This window comes from Erpetoichthys calabaricus, chromosome 7, assembly GCF_900747795.2.
Source record: "Erpetoichthys calabaricus chromosome 7, fErpCal1.3, whole genome shotgun sequence".
Taxonomy (NCBI): domain Eukaryota; kingdom Metazoa; phylum Chordata; class Cladistia; order Polypteriformes; family Polypteridae; genus Erpetoichthys; species Erpetoichthys calabaricus.
Genome location: NC_041400.2, coordinates 122,787,343 through 122,811,471, shown reverse-complemented (window position 1 = coordinate 122,811,471; position 24,129 = coordinate 122,787,343). Strand labels below are relative to the sequence as shown.

Here is a 24,129-nt window from a genome sequence, read left to right as displayed (position 1 = left end):
GATGCCAGTGTTCAGAATGACTCACACATTCTTACACTAAATATTTCTTAAACACTAATAAAATACCACTTAAAAATATTTGCTACCTTTTTAAATTGTAATAATTTAGAACATGTATACTTGCATAGCATTTGTTTGTATTTGAGTTCTTTGTTGACTGTTATGAAAGCTGGACCATTTTAGGCTTCAGTTTATTTTTTTTATCAAAGACAGAAATAGCACATTTAAGTTTATTAAATAATTTTATTCAAAAACAGTGATGATAGAATTTAATTAGATGCATTAGTTGAGCACACATAATACATGATTTTAATATCATTTAACAATATTGTGTACTGAAAAACTGAACCCAAATAGACTTGTGTTGACTGAAGTTTCTTTCATAGACACCAGATTTCAACTCAAGGAATATAAAAATTAAATTGATTGATGTACTAATATTAGTTGTTGACCGCGTAAGGTCTTTGTCTAATTGTAGTCCATATTTTAAAGTTAATTTTTTTAAAGTAAGTACCCGATGAAGAGTTATAGTTGCCCTCAGGGGTTTCAGTAACTTGCATTGATGATTTGTTTTGCCATCAGAAGCAGCAATTGCACTTGTAAAATATGAAAAGACACAACTTGAAATAACATCTCTCAAAGTAAATTTGAAAGAGTAAGTTGAACAGAAACTGAGGTTGCACAGAATATTTCATGTTTTCAAAGACATACAATTTTGAAAATTTGCCAGTGTTTTTTAAAATGGGAGTTTTAGAAATTTCAAAAAATGTGTACTCCCCACTCAATTTGAGATATCTAAATGAAATTTACATTTTTCTAATAAACATCCTTGAAGAATATGTGTATAAAATGTCAACAAAATGTTCAACTTTTTACTAAATAAAGACAAAATGACAGGATATAAACAATAAACAACCATCCAATACAAAAGAATCCAAACCTCCTTCTCCCATCCTCTCACCCAACCTGTGCCAAGAGATATAAATAAAAGATGAAAGCAATAAAAAAACTTACACAATTGAACAACAGCAGAACAGATTTCAATTACATTACTGTACGCACCATTAATCCACGATGTGTTCAGGGGGTTGAAGCAGAAGCATGGAAAGGTCTAAAAGAAAAAAGAATTGAGCCAATACAGGAATACTAGAAGAAAGAAAAGAAGACAGTTGGTGACAAATGTGTGTCCAAAAGGAAAAGGTAGGAGAACAGTGCCAGAACATGTGCAGAAAAGTGTCATGTAAACCAAGGGAATATATCAGCAGCGAGGACCATCAAATGCTGATAAAGTCTTTGTAGAATTCTTAACTGGGTGCGCTGATAGTTTGGATTTCTAGAACAGAACCTTACTTTGGAGACAACAGCGTCCCATGAAATGGGTGAAGAGAGAAGAGAAAGGTCTCTGGACTAAAATTGATCAACTGGGAGCCGAGTTATTTCATGTGGACAGACCAACAAGACGGATACACAAACAGATAGACAGATATAACAATTTAGGTGCTTTTGCATTTTTTGTTAACACAAATAAGTTTTTAATACACTTTTGCAGAGCTACAGTATTTCTCAGATTTCGTGAATGTGACAGCAGGGGGTAAGTCTATAACACTACTAAATGATTATGTATAAAAGATCAGTATAAAATCAATAACCCAAGATGCATGTTTTTGAGACTGAGTTGGTGAGTAGTGATGAATGAACCCCTTGGAATTCACGTTGCTTCGAGTTTGGAGAAATCATGGTAGTGTTCGCGAACTCTGTGAACTGCGTTGAAGTCAATGGGGAAGGAGGAAGTTCTGAGTCAGTTATAATGGTGAAATTTTTTTTAAGTGTCCCTGAGGGGTAGAGAAAAGTCTGGCAACTATGCTTGAACGATTATTGTGTCCAAAAATGTGACCTGAGCCATGAGGCAGCGGTGTTAATCACTGCGCCAATACGCCTCAAACAACAAAGAGGCAGACAGAACAAATACCACAAACAAAATAAAAAAAAAAATGGCAACAAACTAGCAGAGTTCTTGCGGCACACATTGAAGCGCGGTAAGGGAGTAGATAGTTCCATTGTTTGGAGTCACTGCTCTGGGCACAGCAGAAACATCTTTTTTGTTTTCCTCACACTTTCTTCTTCCATTAAGAAGAAAGAAGCTCCCTGTAAATAGTAATACAACTTTTGTTTTAATTATTTCACAGCATGTCCTGTGTTTCTGATGAGAGGAGGAAGAGGGCTCCTTTAAGGCTTGATTTGAGTTGTTGCACAAAAATTAGCCATGTGGTACTGGCACACAGTGATCAATGTTATTTATATAGTGGCAGCATTCATAATACTGCAAACTTTTTGTTTATTTTTTTAAATGCATGCAGGATGGAAATTTGGAAGTGTTTCTCAACCTTTATGGCTTTGGGGCCCATATTAAACTTTTTAACTTCATTAACGACCACATACAGCAGTCGAAGAGCCCTGGAGGTTGAAACCACCACAAGTGAAAGAGATGAGTATGGTTTGAGACCGGTAAAAATATTACACAACACTGTCAAGCACTTCGGTGGAAAGGGATGGGCTCTTGCGCTTGGGACCCATCTATGGCCATGTGAACAACAATCTGCTAGTGCTTTGTGATGTCACGCTGGCCTCCCAAAGCATCCTGAGGTGCTTGGAAAAAACTGTTCACCTAACCCAGCTGTATGGTGAATTTCTAGAAAAATACTTGGCAAACAAGGTTACCAGAAAATATTTGCTGCATTTTAGTGAATTTCACCTATCACTACTATTGGTGAGTATGACAGTACTGGAGTCAGTGTCTAATTCTGTTTAATATCTACATTAATGAATTGACCACTACTTTCGTTGTGTGCATAGCCCTTGCCCTAATGTTAAATGCTAAAGAGGTCAAGTATTTAGGTAATATGTACTAGTAAATTTTAGACACCATGTTTCGCACGGATGCAATGCAGTGTTTCATAAACCTGTGTGCTACACAAAGATCTGAGCCACATATTTGTCATTCTCATCACCTAACTCAAGTCAGTTCCATCTTTCAGCATTTCTCCTGTTTGTAAAATTTCTTTCTCACAAATGCAACTTGCCCCTACCGATGTCAGTTTTCCCGTTCTGGATAATGACAACTGTCCATTTTCTAGGAACAAAATGTCCACAATTCCCCATCATTGATGTACCTGGGCTACTTAACTCCATGGAGAGCCACTGTGTGTGCGAGTCTTTGTTCTAACCAAGACATTTTAAAATTGAATCTCCTACCTTAATTAAGCATGCACTGTATTGGACTTTATTATGTCATTAAAGAATAACAATAATACTGGTCTTTTATTGGAAACAATCAACAGATCGTGAGATTTTCTGTGATATTTATTTGTAAATGATTTCACAAGTGAAAATGTTATTGAAAGAGCTGCTTCTCTTTAGCATTTAGTGCCAGTGTTCTCTGTTTTTTAGTTGTCATTATTTGGATACAATTTAGAGATGAAAAAAATGAAAATGAAAAACAAATGCCTGTTTATTGAACTCTATTAAAAAAAAATAAAAACTTTGCATTGAATTGTTTTTCTAACTTCAAAATGAGAGCAGGAAAAGGCAAGTTAATCACATGAGGAGTTTCACAAGAAGGCAGTATGACTATTTTCAAAAAGGTGTTGTTTAAAGAGCACACAAAGATGCAAATAACAGGAGCAGCTACTTCATTGTTATTTCTGCTTCTGCACTCATTACCCAGAAACTGATCAACAACTCAAGAATTTTTAAACGTACAGGTAAATCAATCTTGTTAAATTCCTTTAAAATGTAAATCAGCCTTGTCGTGCATTTCTAAATTGGCACAATAAAGATACAAACTGGCAAGTAGTCCAGTTAATGTCAATGATTTTTTAAACAGAAATCACTGTAGCCACTCACACTCACTGCAGTCCTCTATCACCCTAATAAAAGTGCCCTCTTAAACTATGACTCTTTGTTGTAAGAACAAGTATTGTGGCACTGCCTATGAGTGCCAATGAGCTCTGAGAACAGCTCAAATTAATAATTCTAGGGCAGGGGTAGGCAACGTCGGTCCTGGTGAGCCGCAGTGGCTACAGGTTTTCATTCCAACCCAATTGCTTAATTAGAAACCAATCATTGCCAATCTCAGACCTTATTTAATTTTATGGCTTGTTAGTCTGTGCAATGTAAGGCTTTTATATCGTAGATTTTTTTCCTTTCCAAGGATATCATCCAAATGATTTGAAGCCTAAAACAGATCATTTTCAGTCTGTCACATTTTTCTATTAAGTGTTTTATTAAATCAAACCGTGCATGATGAACACACACAGATGTAATTGGAAAAAAGCTAGCTGGAGAACTGCTGGCTGCTTTGTCTTTTACATCTTATTGCTAATAAGGAGCAATAAAAACACTGAATGCAGCAGTTTAAGATTGAAATAAGCAGTTAAGGTTGGAGAACCTTAACAAGCGAGACCACTAAAATGAAGCATCAAAATGTCACTTAAGCAATATGTGCTTCATCAGCAATAATTGAGTTCTTGTTAAGGAACTGGGTTGGAGCAAAAACCTGCACATACTGCGGCTCACCAGGACCGACGTTGCCTACCCCTGTTCTAGGGTAAATGTTGTCATGATCTGCTTCCTTAATTATTTTTTCTTGTTTTATTTTCACTTCTTTTTGATATTTCTTTTTGTTTTGTGGGTTCTTGTATCCACTGAGTTAATTTCTGTTAATTTCTCCCATTTTGTTTTTTCATGGTTGCTGCCATTTTATGCAGTTTTGTTGTAGTGGTTGCTATGGGTGGTGTATGGGGTTATGGTACACATGTCACGTGGGATCAAGGGTATGAAAGTTAGATCCATACACTTCCTGGAATCTTCGATTTGGTAACAAAATTTCCTCTTTGGTATGCTTTTTTTTGTTTGATTTTCTGGTTTAATAGAATACTTTGTTCTCTGACTTTTGTCTTGATTTTTTGATTTTTGTTTACAACGCTCAACTTTGGAGAAACATATGACAGACTTTTCATTAAAGAATCTAGGCTTAGCTTTTGATAATGTTTCAGCTTCTGGTCATGCAATCTTGTCTTGCACAGGCAATCATAAAATCTCACATCCAAAAAATATGAGTGACTGTGAGATGAGACATGTTCATTGGAATATGAAGGAATTGCAGAAGAAGGTTAAAGATCTACAAAAGCAAAAGACTGAGTTGCATCAGATGTGTACAACAATATGTATGATATAATAGTGTTCCTAAGCAAAGATGGAAAAGTACATAAGGGAGAATTAAATTGGTGTGGGGAGTCTAAAGAAAAAAAATTACTCCATCAGTATTGGGAAAACGAGCCTAGGCAGACAAATGGCCTTTAAGAAATTACTTACGATAGGAGTTCTTGTCAATAATAAAGTTGTTACAGCATTAGTAGACTGGGGGGAACAAAAGAAAAAATTATTTTCTAATCTCAGATACCAACAAGTTGTTGGAACTGACCTTTATACCCTTGATTCCACATGCCATGCATAGCATGATTCTGAACATCACACACAGCAACCACTACAACAAAACCACACAATAGATGGCATCCAGGCAAAAAAGAAATTGCATTGTGATTATAAAAATTTTTCTTGCAGCACTGCCCAAATAACTCAAATTAAATAAAAAAAAATACATTTACATGACATTTACAATCACAAGACACAATATTTAATGTACATTTGAACTGGAGTTAAGTTCCATATTTAGTTTAAGGATTGGCTGATGCACAAAGGAGTTGCTCAGTCCATCCCTACTAAATCATGAAACTCTATATATTTGATTTGATGGTAACAAGTTATATTCACTGTTCAGGAAATGGTTAGGATCAGAGACAATGTTATTTACCAGGCTTAAAATGTTACAATGATAGGATGATTCATAAAGTTTCTCTGGGGATTGGCCAACAGTCTTTGAACATATACTTCTCTGGTGGAGCAGTGTTGATATTATGGTAATTGACGAACACTTCTACCAGAGTTTATAGGGTGTAGTCTCTGGGGTCGTGACTGCAAGCTCTTCCACAAAAAAAGTCAGTGATTGCACCAAGCTTTATCTGATCTGCGGATTAATCCTTAAATCACATAAAAATCTCTCTTTGCTAATTAATCTTCATGTCTTCATGTTTGATTTTTCACTTTTTTGCCTCACATCTGGGTTTTGGTCACTTTGCAAATATCTCCCAGTTTGTCTCAAAAACTTAGTTATTTCTGTTTCCTGCTGAGCCAGGACAACTATATAGTGTTACAATACTGTAAAACACTCATAATCAAATAAGTAAAAATTAACAAAAAAAATCTGTCTACTTGCCCCGAATAAATAAATCCTTTGCTTTGTCTTTTTCCAGACAAATTCGATGTGATCTTTCCTGGATAACATGTCCTCATTACATTCAAATATTTATATGAACATACCTGCTTAATTTTTTCATTATGGATAACAATAAACACTTTGTGAGTGTCAGATGGTGATTCAATCTCTTCTTTTTTTAATGTTAATCTTAAGAACATTATTATCGCTCCACTGAACCACTTTGCTCACACCATGTTGGACACCAGGATTGCCCGAATTACTCAACAGTGGCAAAATATTTTTCAACCCTTAAAACATCAGAATCCCAAAAAACTAACAGAAGAAATGAACTCAGTAGATAATGAAATGCTTAGCAGTAAAAAGAAATATGGAAAAGAAGTAACATAAAAGTCAGAAAAAGTACCAAAGCCAGATCATAACACATGTACCATGACAGTGTAAATGTCCTGTCACAATTTTCGTTGTGACAGTAACCAGTAAGGTTGTAGATACCAATAGACTTCCACTTCTCTAACATACTCTCCCTGTGATGTTTCCTATTCTAGATATGTATAAAGTAAAGAAAAAAAAACTCTTAATGTTCATGTTGGTTTTCTATCCACATCCAAACGACACTCATGTTACTGCAGGCTAATTCACAGATCTAAGCCTGCCCCTTGTGAATGTGTCACTTCATGGTTTGACATTCCATCCAAGGTGATCCTGATGATGCTAAAATAGGTTTGAGTTCTCAATGAGCTTGTAATAGAAAAGGCAGTCTGAAAGTGGTGGTAAATTTTTGTTACACATGGAACCTATTGTTTGTGCCATTAAACCGCTAAGTATAAAAAGTATAATTTAAGGTTGGTCAGAATACATTTCAGAAAAAGAATATTCAAAAACTAAAAGCATAAACTAATAATTTTTATTTGACCCTTAAATATCTCTTTCTTTAAGCACAGATTGAAAATCAACAAGACTATTAAAAATAAACAAGAATGAGTAGAAGAAAAAGACGACACAGCAGGAGAAAAAGCTCCAGCAGCACCAAATGTGAGTGCATTTGTCTTTCCTCTCTATCGATTGAAATGTGATTTTAAAATGTACAGTTCAGCAAAACAAGATTTTCATTTTTTTTTAATCAGTCACTTTAATGCTTTGTTTTTTGAAGACTGGGAAGGTGTGCAAATAATTGTTTTAGATAGTCAATAACTAGTTAATTGGTTGTTAAAGGGGTTGGTTATTAAAGGAATATTCCATTCAAAAATGATATTTTCTTTATAATGATGACTGAGAAAGATGTTTAATCTCATCTTTTCACACAGAACTGAGACAAAATATTTTTTATGATATAATAGAAGCCAATAGTGACCAAGGCTGTTCAGTGGTAAGCAATGTGAAAAACATCCATAGGAAAAGGGGAAAAAGTCTCTCGTTACACATTCTGCATAGTCCACATGTCGGTTGTCCAGGTGTATGCTCAAAACGTGCACAACACGTGCTTTTTTTGTTAAAAAATCGTTTTAAATATATTTCTCGGAACTATCTGCATGCATCAAAAACAGGAAACCTAAAGCCTCATGGGAATGACTTTTTGAATTGAAGCCAAGACTCTTGACCAATGAATGAGGAGGACAGGCATATGTTTTGAGATTTTTTTTTTCTTTTTTCCATGGCCATTTTTCATATTGTTTTCTGTTATACAGTATTGGTCACCATCAGCTTCTATTGTATCATAAACTTTTTCCTCTCCATTCTGTATGAAAACAAGAGATTAAAAAATCTCTACAAATAATATGGGATAAGAAACATAAAATGTATTAGTTTTCGGTGAAATATTCCTTTAAGGACTTCAAGTTCTTTTAAAATGTATTAGGAAATCATCTAACGATATTAAAAAAAGCAGTTTAGGAAAAAAAATAATGTGTTAGATTATAGATTACAACAAACATGAAACAACCCATTGAATGAAACAAGAAGAGTACCCAATAGGAATAATGGGGCTGTTCCAGGCCTCTAGAAAGGGGTCAGTTTTGATGCTCTTCTAGGAGACATAAAAATAATTTTGTATCTTGTTTTATTTTAATGAATGATTTTTTTTATATAGCCAATTGCTTACTTTCAATTAATCAATTTAATAGAAAGGCAGTTGGTGTCTCACTTTGAATAATGCAGAGAAATACCATTTAAGATTACATCCTAGGTTTGAATGTAATTCTATTGATACTTATGTCACTTTTAATAGCTTCCTATAATAAATGTATTCCTGCTCACTTCTGATTATGGTAACTCTTTCAGAATTGTAGGGTCAGTGCACATAGCTACGATATATAAAATTCAGGTCACAACACATAAATAGAGGAAAATAATCAATTATCAGATTTTTTAAATAATTAAAATAAAGCAATCAGCACTTGGAATTAACACTCTCAAAGAGAAATTCACTGTTAAGATTAGAATAAGAAGAGTTTTTATCATACCCTGTGAAACATATTACAATTGGTGTGGCATTGTGGTTTAACAGCATTTCCTGCTGCACATCACTTAGGTCAGATGTTTAAATGCTGATTAGGAGGCCTTTGGTTCATAGACTGCATGGTCTCCTTCTATTAGTGTGGGGTTCGTTTTCATTTCCCTCTAGAATGAAATTCATATTTGGTAAATTGGCAAAGATTCTGTAATATTGTTTTCGTATTGCACATATGGGGGGACATTTCCAGGATTCTGGGACAAATGGACATTTTCAGGATGAAGTGGTCAATGCATGTCACCCACAACTAATGTCATCTCCCATCCACTTGCCAAAAGTACATATAAATACTTGGATTTATTAAATTAATGTTTCCCTTAATATCTCAAACATTTTCAGATTTCAAGTGTAAGGCCTGGAGAAGCAATGATGCTTTCAATTTCTTCGACATTTGGGCAGGGGACGTTTGGGGTGGTGGGACTCAAGTCAGTGCTATGGAAAAAAGGAATTCATTAAGGCTAGATCATACTTTATGGTGGTTATTGTCTGCACTATAAGCACAAAATAATGTTATTCAGTAGAAGGTGGAAAAGAATGCACTTCATGTGGTGGGTCCATTCCCAGTGTCACATACAGAAAAGCTAAAAGAGCTTGTAACAAAGTTACATAACCCTAACCCGAACCCTAACCTTAATGTGTCCAAAGTGTCATTACAATATAAAATTCATAACATTTTGTACAGCATGTGGTTCCAAAGTAAATGAGAGAGTGGGATCACACATTTTATCATATGGAGGCCTTTGTAGCCAGTGGCGTTACCACGGGGGGGCTGGGGTGGGCATTGCCCCCCCAGAGACAAACTGTGCCCCCCCTGCGAAATGCTCTGTCTGTCCAATGAAAACTCTGGAGAAGAATAACATTTGATTTTCAAAACTGAGTTGCTTTCCAATCGGCCAGTTTGAATTTGGGGCATATCCGTCAGTGCCTCCTTCACTAGACTGGCACCGTGCTGCTCACAGTTCACTTCGCCGCACATTTTGCAGCACGTTTTGCAGCACGTTTTGAACCTGTTGACCGCATTCTTTAATTAAAACAGCGTATACGTTCCATTCTTCTTTTATTTTCTGGTTGGTAACACCAAAGGCTATGCTTAAGTGGCTTATTAAAAAGCAGACATCTTCAACCTCTGTTCCGCCGCAAGCTGCTGGCTCCACGGTTGAGACCAGCACCGCTGCTACCAACATGGAGCACAGCGCACCCACGTCGGGAACTGAAATTCCAAAAGATGTAGATAAGCCTACACAATCCTCCAGCTCTGTGCCCGTGTCGGGTACTCCAAACCTCTGCATTCAACAAAATATACAGTCCAGTCTGACTTAAATATGGATAGCCCATCCCAGCCCGTTTAAATTAATTATCCCAAGCGCGCAATCGGAAAGACACTCAGATGTTTTAGTGCAAGCTGGTATCAGTCTCGACCATGGCTTGAATATTATGTTGTCCGTGATGGCAGCTTTTGCTTTGCCTGTCGCAAATTTAGTGTTTCCAATTCATATCGCGAGGACATATTCACCAAACACGGCTACACTAATTGGAAAAAATCTCTAGAAAAAGATGGTGGCGGCTTCCACAAACATGCGTCTAGTATCCCGCACGTCAGAGTCATGTCTGCATCACAGCACTCATCATTGGTGTGTCTTCAGCTGCATGCGAAAGCTCTTTCTCTACTTTGAACCGCATTCTCACTCCACTCCGCCGAACAATGCTGCATTCAAGGAAAAGAAATTTAGTCATTCTGGCACATGAGAAAAACATCACAGAACATCTAGACATGAATGAATTTATTTCAGAATTTGCCAAGAGTAACCGCAGACTGGTCCTGTAGATAATATCCAGGTTAAACACTGGAAACTGATGTTATATAGCCTCCCATGACTACAATAAGCCACATTTCTGTTCTTGCTCTCATATGTTGTATACATTTGACTTTATTGATATTTACTTTGTAGATGTAGTTCTATATTTGTTCACAAAAAATAATAATACAAGTCCCATTGCCTCTGTTAATTTTATTGAACAATAGGTTATGATTTATGCCACAATTTTTGCTTTTATATGTTATATAAAACTATGTTGTTATTATTATTTGACCCCCCTATAAAAATGGGGATGGATGGATATTTTTTGCCCCCCCAGACAAGCCAAATGCCCACCCACACATGATGTTCTGGTCACACCTCTGTTTGTAGATGGTGTTTATATAGAAGAACTTTCTTACAAATACTAAATTAGACATACATATAGTAACAGAAAGTGGATTTTTCAGAGTGTGGAAGAGTAGAGAAAAACAAAAGCATCTTGGGAAAACATTACAGTCAGAGTCAAAAAAGAATAGTGTGTACAGACGTTTTCATTTTTCTTCACCTCCTAATCCTAAGCCTTTTTCATTAAATGGGGTTTTTCAGTAACTTATGAAGTAGCCACCAGTGAGGAAAGAGCAGATTGGTGACCAGCATTCTTTCAGACCCTGTTCTCAAATTCATTTTAGGCAGGATTAAGACCCCCACTGGCCACAGGGTGTTGAAACTCAAAAGGCACACTCATCTCACTACACCCACTAGGCACACGCATGTACTCACACATTATGAACATCACAAATGTCAATGATGAATCAGTTACAGACATTGAAGTATCAAAGCGAAACTCCTATATTTTATATTAGGTCAACTACCCATTTCTTTTTTCTTCATTAGTGTATTAAAAAAATGAATATAACAAACTAATTGAGCTGGTGTGCCATGGGACTAATAGTGGAGGGACACACTCCTCTGGTGGTTGAAACCTGTCCAAGAAGGACACGACTACCTGGAGAAGCTGGCATAAAAGCAGCTCTGTTATCACCATTGTGCACACAAAACACTTAGAGAGCATTTCAGACACTTCTGGTTGCTAGAGTCCATCTGCTTAGGTGTCTGCCTGTCTCATAATAGTAGGCATATGAGGTGCCTCTGACCCCAGGTCAGAGGAGTGAGGCAGAGAAGAGCAGGCAAAGGGACCAAACAGCTAGGAGACGTGTCCAAAGTGCTCACTAAGCCAATCTTGGAGCTGCTTTTTTGCTGGTTTCTCTGGTAGTCCTGCCCCTCTGGACAGTTGAGCATATGTATGAGATTGATGTGGTTAGTAGAATACTGGTGTGCCTGGGGATTTTTTTGGTTACAAAAAAAATGTTCTGCCTAAGATAAAAGGTTGGAAATCACTGCAGTAACACATCAAATGTACAATCTCAAAAAATGTGACCCATGACACACCTGCTACGACCGTGTTCTACCCTCTGTAAGAAAGGTACTATATTGTGCCAGACCCAACACAGATTGACACGGAGGCACGTGTAAAATAGAACAAATATTTATTTTTCTTCACTGCAATACACACTCCTAAATAACAGCACACCAAGTAACACAAAGCACTTCTCTTTCTAGCACCACCACTCCTCCCAGGCAACCTTGTCCTCCTCCACCCAACTCTGGCCATTGAGTGGTGGTCGCTGGCTCCTTTTATAGTCCACCCGGAAGTACTCCAGGTGCTTGATCGCCGAGTTCCGGCTGCACTTCTAGGTGTGACGAATATGCTGCCCACACGGGCTCAGGAGTCCTAATTACAGCACCCCCTGGCGGTGCCTGTGGGACCCAACAAGGCTGCACCCAACTCCAATTCCCATGGAGCCCTGCAGGAAACTGAGGCACCGCTCCAACCCAGGGTGGCGGCCATCTAGCGTCCAGGGGGAGGTATTGCACTGTCCAGGGCTTCTCCCCCTGAATATAGTGTGCAGGGGCGTCCCAGCTGGGCATGGACCCCAGCCGCCTGCCACACCACTCATTTCTCTTTTGAAAGCTTTTTATTTAGGTTTGATTGGATAGGTTTATGGGGTAGGGGTGAGCTGGATAACGGGTTGCTCTGCATTCAGTACTATTACTGAAAACTTGCACTTTTCATGTTATTAAGCATTTTTTTTGTATATGCTAAGTCCCCTTTGTGAGAAGTTCCTTGGGGCGCACAACATACATCACCATGCTGGCACAACCAGCCATGACTTCAGTCAGCATATTTCCTTTATCATGACATTATCTTCCATTACCATTTTTATGCTGCATAAAACTGTTAAGAAACAATCATTTCAATAGTGTGTCACGTGTGTTTTTAAAGCTGTGTGTATATTTGTATAAATTGTTTTTATTCACTGCATTATTGTATATTTGAACAGTTTTTATATAAAGTCCTTAACATGTTTGCATCTATTTTATTCTGATTTTTGTTTGAGGAATTTTTTTTGTGATAAACAAGAAGAAGAATTACAGATCAAAACCTTGAGCATAACAAAACAGTTCTGGCATCAGTGGCAGGGTCCTCTTGACGTATGGGCACTGGCCAAGGACCTCAGCAGCATAGGGGTCCACGATGTTTCTGATACTTATGTACGTTTCTGTTTTGTTATCAAAGCAGGGTCCCCAACACACTACTTTGCCCGGGGACCTATGATGCTGGTAAGACGGCCCTGATCGGTGGTCACTAAAGTGTTCTGTTTAGAGGTATAAATGATTAAACGTCACTGAGGAGGAAACCCAGTAGATGCTGGTGGTTATTGGTCACAAAGAGTGAAGATTATGTAAAAATCTTACAAAAAGATTACATATTAGGTAGTGGAACAAACCATTACCATCCAGTCCTGAATCTGAGTCAGGAAAACAAGCGATGTGATGTGGAAATGTGGCTTATTACACTTCGAACTGAAATACTGCTTTCCTACTCAATGGAGTGTATCCAGTATGAAGTAAACCTTCATGATTTCTTTAGAATGTAATATAAATAATGATTTAGGCAGACTTTTTTTAACAATTTTTTATGTGATCTCCAAAAATTTAAAGAGGATAATAAAGTAAAAAATATTTTATATATAAATTTGAACCCACCCACCCACCCCTCATGTGCCCACACTACTCCACCTTGGAGCAATACAAAAGAGAACAGAGTAAAATTAAAATTAATATAACACGCTGGTCACTGAAGTCCTAGAGACCTAAAAATCCGGCTGAGCAAGAGATATTTAAAATTTACAAATCACGTTGAATTATGGGGTCATTGTCATCCATGACATAATCATGGAAATAGTGCCTTTCCACTTGCTGATAGTTTGACCTGGTACATCATTGATCCATGGGGCTGACAGTTCTAACAGAACAAGGTTGTAAACAGAAGATCCCTTAGACAGACAAAGTAACAAGGTCAGGGTTCTTCCATTGGGAAGCTATAAGAGCAGTAGCTGCCATTATAGCTATTGAAATAATGCACTAGTGATGAACAGAGAGAGAAAGAGTAGAGAAATCTAAAAAGAGTAGTGTAATAGGAGAGCAAGGAATAGAGACAGATATAATGGAGGAGAGTGCAAAAGCAACTCAGGCCCAAAGAACAGCAACAGTGGGACATTCCCAGAACGTGTGAAGTGAAGTGCCCGGTGATATATGGACTTCAGGCTTCATACGTTATATAGTTTATGCCTACATTTTGTCATTTACTATTAGAATATGAAAAACGTTTCTGTTTTAAAAATGTGTTTGCACAGCCTACTATAGAAATGGAACACACATGAAATGCGTGTATTCCAAATAACGCTAGAATTATTTCCACTGTAAAACTCCACTTCAATCCCAGGTAATCAAATCAAGGCAAGGCTTGAGCTAGGAGAGAAGTTCATTCTAAGTCGGTGGGGGGATGGAATAGCTGGCTGCTAGTAGCTTTATCAGCACATTTAGATGACAAAGGACTCTGGCGGAGAGGTGCAAACGGATTTAAGACGCGATTTAAGGTGGGACGGATTTACGAGTTTTTTCGTAGGCTCTGGTAATTCTAGTGTTAAGACGCGATTTAAGGTGGGACGGATTTACGAGTTTTTTCGTAGGCTCTGGTAATTCTAGTGTTAAGGGAACACTGGTGACTGAGTGGAACAGGAACTAAACCCATCAATCAAAGATATCAAAGCGAACTTTATTGTCATCTCAACCATATACAAGTAAACAGACAGACGAAATTACAAAGCTCAGGGTCCACAGTGTAACAATATGAAGTGCAAATAATAACTCAAAAATAGAATTAAAATAAAAATTTAAAATTAAAACACAAACAAGACAAGACATTGTGCAAAGACAAGACAAAGATGTAGCAGCAATATTGACGTGTAATAAGCAATATGAACATTGATGCAATGTATGGTATTTGCAATCTAGATACATAAATATAGTAAATAGATATGTAATATAATGAATAAATAAATAATAGGTATAGGTAATACAGAAATTATCAGTGTATGATAATAGTTGTTTAAGACATGTGTAAACAATGACAGGTCAGAATGTTTCACAGCAGAAGGATATCAAGAGTGTCAAAATACTTAAAGGTCAGTATGAGATTTTCAGAAAATGCTTTCTAAGGTAATGATGAACTCTGTGGTTAACTTTATATTGGATGTGTTGGTAATTAGAATTTCTACAGGAATTTTTATGTTTTTAAAAATTGTTTTCCAACACAATGGAGTGTCTTTTTTAAACTTATACTTGTATTTTGTATTTTAAATATAACTGCATATAGGGCATTGTGCTTGTAAATGAAAAACGTACTATTCAGGAATAAATGTAACTGAATTTTGCTTCACTTTAACCAGTATGTTGGTCTTTATTTCAGGTGATACCTTTAATAATGATGGCCTTGATGATCAAAATTGCAAAGCAGGATTAACAATGAATAACATGTACAGGAATAATACATTTGATACATCAATGATTTGCAGCAAAGAGAGAAAACTGCAAGAAACAGTACATCAAAAAGAAAATGATAAAAGCTTGTATGTTAAGATTAGCAATTTTAAAATTCAGTAGTATAATGACAGAACTTTAGCTTCACATTCAGACTAGGTTAAAAGCCTAAGAGGGAAGGCACAACCACATTTTCTAATTAATGTGCCTGTTCTGTTGAAAAGAATTACTTTGGTGGTTTTAGTAAATGATTTGGAGGCTTCATTTGATATCCTTCTGTTTCTTTCAGGGAGCCACTCCACGTTTGCGTTTCAATGCCACAATAACGATGCCATTAATAAAACCTCTGAATATGAAAATGACACCAATTCATCTGAAAAAGGCACTGCAGACATATCACACAGAGAAGACCCTCTAAAGTCTAATGAAATCGGAAAGAATGAGCATCCCTTTCATAATGGAAGTAAAAGAAGCAGTCAAGACACAATTGAATCCGAATGCCGGACTAGGAACAGAGATAAAAACCCACCGCCTGCCGACAGAAGTGACAAAGGAATGAACATCACCGCAACCATGAATATAAATGATCAAGAAATGTCAGCTCTAGGAAAAATAATAGTCAGGCACTATCAGCAGCACACAGATAATGAACCAGTAGAGATGACAATTTCAGTTAATGCACCTATAGTCAAATGTTCAGTTTCTGGCATGAAAGTAGAAATCAAGGGGCTACAGTATGTGAGTGACCCAACTATCCAAGCTACATTTACATTCAAAACCCAGGAAGAGGTAAGAAAAGAGACTTTTTATCCCTTAAACAAAAAATGGGATCAACCATCCTTCCCTGACAATGAAAACCCAGAAAATCATAACTTGTTAAACATAAATAGGCAATCTGCCGACTTAAACCAGAGACATAAAGGGCAAAAGAGACATTTCTTCCAGTCAGGTGGTAATAACATTCATGGAAAATGCAAAGAACGTTGTGAAATGTTCGGTATGTGTGAAGAGGACAAAGACTGTTACAAAAGCTGCTGTGAAGACTTAACAAAAGATGAAGCATGCAATGTTTGTAACCAAAGACTAAGGCGACGCTCCAGCGATGTTGATTACCCTGTCACTGATGTGTCTGATAGTCTCTCCTCATTATCACAGTCTGATATGCAGGTGACCAATGCGTTACGGGAAAGCACAGTGCATATTGATTTGGGTGACATTCCACCTCCAGATGATTTTGCTGATAAATGTGTACAAAATGTCACTCGTGAGATAAGTATGTGTCAAATTAAAGATGACAAGAGTACTGGAAATGTGTACGAACCAGCGTTTTCTGACAGCAGGATGCACTTTACTGAAACTAGACGGTATTCATCTTTGCAAAGTGAAATTAATAGTACCGCAATGAGCATCACTGAATATTCATCAGAATGTGATTTTTATGATCCAATTCTTATGGACCATAAAGTTCCAGTTAGCAGAAAAAATTTCACAAAAGATTTTATAAGCAAGCACAATGGCAGGACCCGACTACGCAATAACAGTATAGTAACGATGGAAACCATATCTAATCCGGCCTTATATTTAGAGAAAAGAACTCAAAGAAGACAAACGTTTCCTAGCTCCGCAGACATTCCTTCAAAAATTAGCAGGGAACTCCTACCTTATAGAGAATCTTTTTCATCTGACACTGTTCCTTCTTTTTTTTTAAAGATTCCCTTAAATGATCCAAAGGAAGACTATAATGAGGAGGAGTGTGAGTGTATGTGTAATGCTTTAGAGAATTGCACTGAGCATGATCCCTTTGCAAACACAAAAAGTACAGCTTATTCTATTCTCCCAAGTACCTCTACACTAGTTGAAAGCAATCATGCCTTCTGCACTTCACAATCAGTGGACAGCACCAGCGATGCACGATGTGATGAAGCCTGTAAAGTAAATGAATCATTTAACATAACATTAAGCTCACAGAATGATGGAGATGTGACAGTAGCTAATGGATCTTCTTGTCCAGAAAGCTATCAGCTTGAGTGTTTGCAATATCCTGAGTTTATGGAGAGTGGGTTTGATGAGCACATCATAAATGATGAAGATGCCAATGAGATATCCTTGGAAAGGAACATCACAAACACAGATTGGCATTGTCAGATTTCACCTTCGTCAGCTTTCCATAATCATTTCGATGAGAACGTCCGTAGCAGTTCTTCATTATCTGAACAGCTACAGGGATATGAACAGACTGAACAAAATGCTCACATACATGTCCATGAGACCACCACCCCTGATCCATGCATACCAAATAGAAGAAGCTCTGTGGTAACAGTTATTGTTGGAGACTTAGAGCAGAGAATATTATTTCAAAATGACAGCCACATTCTGGGAAAGTGCACTGCAGATAGCTTTACAAGAATTTATGACGCACCTCCATTGTCATCGAAATTAAATGTGGTTGAAACAGAAGAGCCAAGTCAAGAAGAAGAATCCTTCCATGCAGCCCCTCCTTCTCATGACATTTGCACTTTCACTGAGGAGAAGAATGAGAACCACGATCTTCAAGAAATCCAGCAGAAAATTGTTGTGAATGCTTGCAATAAAAACAATGAAGAAGGGCTAATTAGTGAAAATACTGAAGAGCTGGAGAAGATTATTTTGGAAAGTGACGGAAAAGAAAATGATGATGCACCTTCAATAGGAAATTCAGCAAGTAATCGGGTAACAAAAACTGAGTGTGCTGACAATCAAACCTGTTGTCCCATCTCGGATCCACTATTTCAAGGGAAGGATGAAGTTGACTTTCTACTTCAGAATGTGGTTGGACAGGAATATGACACAAGATGTAAGTCTTATTTAGCACAGATTTTTAAATTTTTACATTTTTGCCTAATATAACATCTACTAGCTGAAATAAAAAAAAAATAAAAAGTTTAGTTTTTTTTTTTTGTAATTGTTTGAGAAAAATATAATTAAAAAAAACCACAACTTTAAATATAAAAATAAATTAACAAACAATGAAGACTCACTAATGTGTTTGTCTTGCGGTCTTGTATGTATGTTATCATCTAGTTGACACTCAGGACCAGCCAACTCTATTTAATTTCAAAACCAACAGGGACGTGGTGGTGCTCAAACATAAAGAATGCTGGCAGTCACCTCCAGGTCACCCTCTGGTGGTCATTCAGATTGTCAACTGGATAATACCATACATACATGACTGCAAGATCACCCCCCACCCCACCCAGAAGGCGGTGGGTTAGGGTTGATTTTACCTTACAGTATTATAAGTCGACGAATGAGAAACATGTGTACCAAGTGTCATGAAAATCGCTCCAGCCATTCAGAAGTGTTGCTGAAACATACATACATATACACACACACATACATTGACTTAATGAAATAGGACAAAGTTTAAAAATCAATAGACGTTGGCACTGTATCTGATTGTGTTCAGCTCTGATGGGAAAGCGTTCCCTGCGTGGGGTGAAAAACACATGCCCTTGATATCTCCGGCAATCAGCAGCTACCCTGTAAAACACATGTAGCTCTGATCTCTCTCTCAAAAATGTCAAACATTACTCCTTAACAATCTGTAGATTATAATGTCTGTTGAACAAACAGGCATCGCTGGCTAAGCGGAGGCAAGGTGCACTGCAACACATGGTGAGACGTAGACTAACTCGAACAGAGGTTGGCGAGGGAATGAGGAAGGCCCTGCCCCCCTGCTCTCGGCCCACAGCCACTCTGTTGGATTTGCATAAATACATCGGTACTGCAAGCGAACTATGGTAATTAGCGCAATGAGAGAAGTCACAAAATCAACCGGAAAGCAAATTATAGAAAACAACCAGATCTAAATCCGTTAAGTAATTCTCTCGTGAAAAGCGGACAGACATAAAGTGGACAGACATACAGACAGAATGTGCTTAGACCACGAAATTTTTAAAACCGTTCCTTAGTGAGCACCTATGGGCCAAGGGTAACCTACATTCCGAATTTCAACTCCCAAGTCCTCATGGTTCGGGAGATTTTGTGATGAGTGAATCAGTGGTATTTGGCTTATATATATAATATATATATATATATATATATATATATATATATATATAATATATATATATATATATATATATATAAAAGTGAGCTCAAAGAGGTCAGGCTCATGAAGGTCTTCAGCCATAGGTTCAAGCCCAGACATGACATCACAGGGGCCGGAGCCGGCAAGGTCTCCTTCCATAGGCTCGGTCCCGGAAGTGACGTCAAGAGGGCCAGGTGGAATCTCCTGTGAATGGTCTACAGGAAAGGGAGAAAAAGAGTCAGTGCACTCTGCCACATCCCGGTATGACTCGGAACTGTCCTTACTCAAGCCCTTTAGGTGCCTCCCATGCGCACGTGTGTGACAATATATATATTATATATATATATACTAACTGTGTAAGCCCGTGCTAGAAAGTATTGAAATTGTCAGAACTACTCTGGGCATATCTCTCCTAGGAGGATTCGTGTTGCCGATGTACTCACATCGTTTGTGCATGCAGCTAAGCGACTGTCTTTCTTCAGGGGTTTCGTTTTGCCGATATGCTGGCTTTGCTTGCATAATCTCGGAGCTGGAGCCCTTACCCCAACTTTACCACTCAATTCCAGGCCGGACAGAGACATACACTTCCACGTGTAGACGTTTATATATCGAGTCACAAAGACAGAATAAGTCCCAAAAAGAGTTGGGATGCCAACCCAGCCAACTCTGTTTAATTTCAAAAGCAACAGGCACCCAATGGTGCTCAAACATAAAGAATGCTGGCAGTCACCTCCAATTTGCCTTCTGGTGGTCATTCCGAGTGTCAACTGAATGGTAACATTCATACAAGACCACAAGATCACCCTGCACCCTACCCAGAAGGGGGTGGGTTAGGGCTGATTTTACCCTACAGTATTTTTAGTCGACCAATGAGGAACATGTGTACCAAGTTTCATGAAAATTGCTCCAGCCGTTTGGATGTGATGCCGGAACATACATACATACACACATTGACTTTAATATATATAGATTAAAAGTTCCCATCATTACTTTCCATTGCATTGTGTGGCCTGTAGGGGGTGCCATTGAACCCCAAAACCCAAGACAGAACTACACACAGACAGTCCAGGTCCAGTCACAACAATAAAATTCTTCCTTCATTTTCTAATCCCTCTTTTACTCCTCCAGGCAAGTGTTGTTTTCTTCCTTCCAACTCCAACTCCCTGAGCTGAGTGTAGGTCTCCCTTTAACTCCAGACCCGGGAGTACTTCCAGTAATTAATGAATTGCTTCCAGGAAGTTCTTCCAGGTCAAGAAGGACTACAGTGGTCCTTGTATTGTCACTAATTTTCCCGGCAGCGTCCAAAGAACCTGAAAGGGCAGGCACATGGGACCGCAACTCCTATGCTACCCTACAGGTATCCATAATGGTGCTCACCAGCAAACAGTCACCCACTATGTTGTCCTTCCTGGATCCTAAGTCCATCTCGGGTGTTGCTCAGTGGCTGTTAGGATGCCAGCCCTGTTGTACCCACCGTAATGTCCTTCCACCTCTGTGTTCTGACACGGAAAGGAGATATTGTCATTCCCTCCCTAACCTTCCATCATGAAGGCCTCCTTGCCAGGTAAGGGAGTGGGGTCCACACTGACTGGGATGCTAATTTGTACCTCACAATTGTTAAAACCTATGATTTTTCTCTTTGTAAATAAGATTTTAACATAATGTAATTGAAAAAGATAACTGATATATATATATATATATATATATATACTGTATATATACATATATAAAGCATGGTGACATTGTAACTAGAACATTCTTGAGCATTGTGGCTGAGAAATGTAATAAAAGAGAATTTTGTAACTGACATAAATAACTATAAGATTTTCAAAATCAGCCCTGCAGGATTCAAAGCTAATGACTGATACAGCACAAAAAGATGGCCTACTTAAAGATTCTGCCAAAAAGGAGGACTCTGATCGGTGGGCTAAGAGGCGTAGACTTTTTAAGGAGAGTAAACATTGGAGTTCCACTGGAGAGAGTTCTATAACAAGCACCATAACGGAGGAAAGGGAGTCAGGTAAGTAAGGCATAGCAACCCAGCTGCTTTATAGAGAATACAGTCACAGTTGTACTTGTAGCAAACAGGGTTCAAAGTTTGTGGGGCAAACTGAAAGAAAAAGTAAATCAAATGAAATAGAGCCATAGAAAGCAGTAGTGGTTTGTAGTAATAGACTAGCCATGTTATCCTCCTTCACCAGGAAAAATTCATAAAACAATGTGCCTGGGCTACAGTGCCATCTGTTAGTTGGGTGTATCATAAGTACTGTCACTAAGTACTTTTCTATATGCAATACTTTTTTTTTTTACCAAAGGCTAATATTTCTGGCAGGCAGTGTGGTGTTGTAGTTAAGGGTTTGGACCTAGGAATTCAAAACCCGAGGTAATGGGATCAAATCCTGCTACTCATACTACAACATACTATATCCAATTACACATGAGGATAACGTTCCTGCTTTAGATCAATTCCTGCCTTTTCCTTGTAACTTGGCTTTTGTCTATGGTCAGTGTAAAACACAATTTATGCAAGAAACTATTCTTTTGAACATAAATGGATAATTAGTAGGAATAATGTAACATTTGATTATATTATTATTATTAGATATTTACGATTTTTACTTGTTTATGTTGTTCACTCAAGAATTTCCTTTTGTGTTTTTTATCAGTTGTATATTTAGGGATTTATTTATTTATTTTGCAGACAATAAAAGTGCTCACATTGATTTGTGTTTTACTTTAAATTATTACAAAAACCATGATGTTTACAGGCTGCACATTAGGTAGTCTATGCAATGAACTGAAGGTTTTACTTTTGGGGTTGTTTTCTCTAGTGCTTAAAGCTAAAGAAAATAACTGCTGGTACTTTGTTTTGGAAGTTTCTTAAATCATCTGAAGTCTTAAAAGTCTGCAGAAGCGATCATGCAAATGTATATGTAAAGAATTTCAGTGAAGGGGGGGGCAGCCCCACTGACAGTTAGCACACATAAGCAAGACAGTGTAAACAGTTTCGTAATGTGTGGTAGGGTTCCCCTTTCAAAGTCCATAGATGCAAATGTATATCATAATGGAGTAGCTTGTGAGGAACCCTTCAGATTTAAACTTAAACCATCTGTGCCCCTTGACTTGGATCTGAGGATACCAATTTTGCCATTACTATTTTTTCCTCTCTTTTTGTATCTAGCAAAGCAACACCTTCGCTCACAGCCACAGTAACTGGCATGGGCATTCAAGATTTATAGTACACTTGCTAACCATTAAGCTTCACATCTTTCATGAGCTTTGCCAAATATTCTCTTTCCATTTCACACCTCACTGTACACAGCAAATGTGATCACATCTTTCCTTTCCAGGGAACTGCCTCTTCTTAGGTCATTCATCCACCCTATTGGTTAGTGGTGCTGTCAATCCGTTTTGCTGCATCCTCTTTTTGCATAAAGCCACCTCTAAGTGCATAGAGTATGTATATTAGAATAACATTAATAAACATCAACAAAAAAAAATGCATTGACATTTTTTCTATAATGCCATCAAATTTCAACCAAATTTGTCAATTCATTTTGAGATTTCACTGTTTTTTAGCTTTTCCATGATAGAATATTTTACTTCTAAATATTGGTATCTCAAAATGGCCTTGCTTAGCAGATACATACTGTCTGAGATGTACAATCTGGCCAAATTTCAGCATTTTAACTTAACAGGAAATAGCATTTTTGTTGATGAGTGAGTAAGTGAGTCAGTCAACTTTGCATCCACCACGTCCTCTCAGTTGCAAGAAGCAGCTTATAGATACATGATACAGTATCTGCCAAACAATACAAAGAGTACACAACACATGTTTCACCCTTATTGGGCTCGTCAGGTGTACGCACTTTTGCAGCCCCTTACAGGGATTGAACCTTGGTGATTCCTCTGATGCTGCGCCATAGCGGTTGTTTCGTTTTTTTGGCAGGGTGAAGAGTATTACAGTGAACCCTCGTTTATCGCTTTTAATCCGTTCCAGACTCTACCGCGATAAATGAATTTCCGCGAAGTAAGATTCCTCATTTATAAATCGAATATTTTCGCAGTTAGAGTGTAGAAAACCTGTTTACGACCTTCTAAATACGTTTTTCAACATTATTAGAGCCCTCTAGACATGAAATAACACCCTTTAGTCACCATTACACTTGTATTACCCAATATATTAGACAAAATAAGAGAAAATAAGACATATTAGACGTTACAAATATCATATTATTATTACTGTACTGTACATTTAATTACACACACACAGTTCTTACACACAACCACTAACCTATGAAGGCACGACCTCAGTAGGAGAGTCTTCAGGTGGTGCAGTATCTTCAACAGGTGCGTCGTTGTCTTCTTCCGCTGAAAGAGTACTAGGAGTAGGCAGTGGGTGTCTGGGTGCGCGACTGAAGAAAATCGTGATAGGCAGTTGCTGGCGCTGTCTTTTCATATGCGTGAGGAG

At 37.7% G+C, this 24,129-nt stretch overlaps 1 protein-coding gene across 1 annotated transcript in view; it reads left to right on the top strand.

The window, feature by feature from the left end:
- pdzph1 (PDZ and pleckstrin homology domains 1) overlaps nucleotides 1–24,129 on the top strand; it is a 69,313-nt gene that overhangs the window by 4,152 nt on the left and 41,032 nt on the right. The window contains exons 2-5 of the mRNA XM_051929471.1: nucleotides 7,279–7,369; nucleotides 15,879–17,405; nucleotides 17,445–18,422; nucleotides 21,496–21,678. Of these exons, the coding sequence (XP_051785431.1) occupies nucleotides 7,315–7,369; nucleotides 15,879–17,405; nucleotides 17,445–18,422; nucleotides 21,496–21,678 (2,743 nt within the window). The 5' untranslated portion in view covers nucleotides 7,279–7,314. The remainder of the gene's footprint in view (nucleotides 1–7,278; nucleotides 7,370–15,878; nucleotides 17,406–17,444; nucleotides 18,423–21,495; nucleotides 21,679–24,129) is intronic.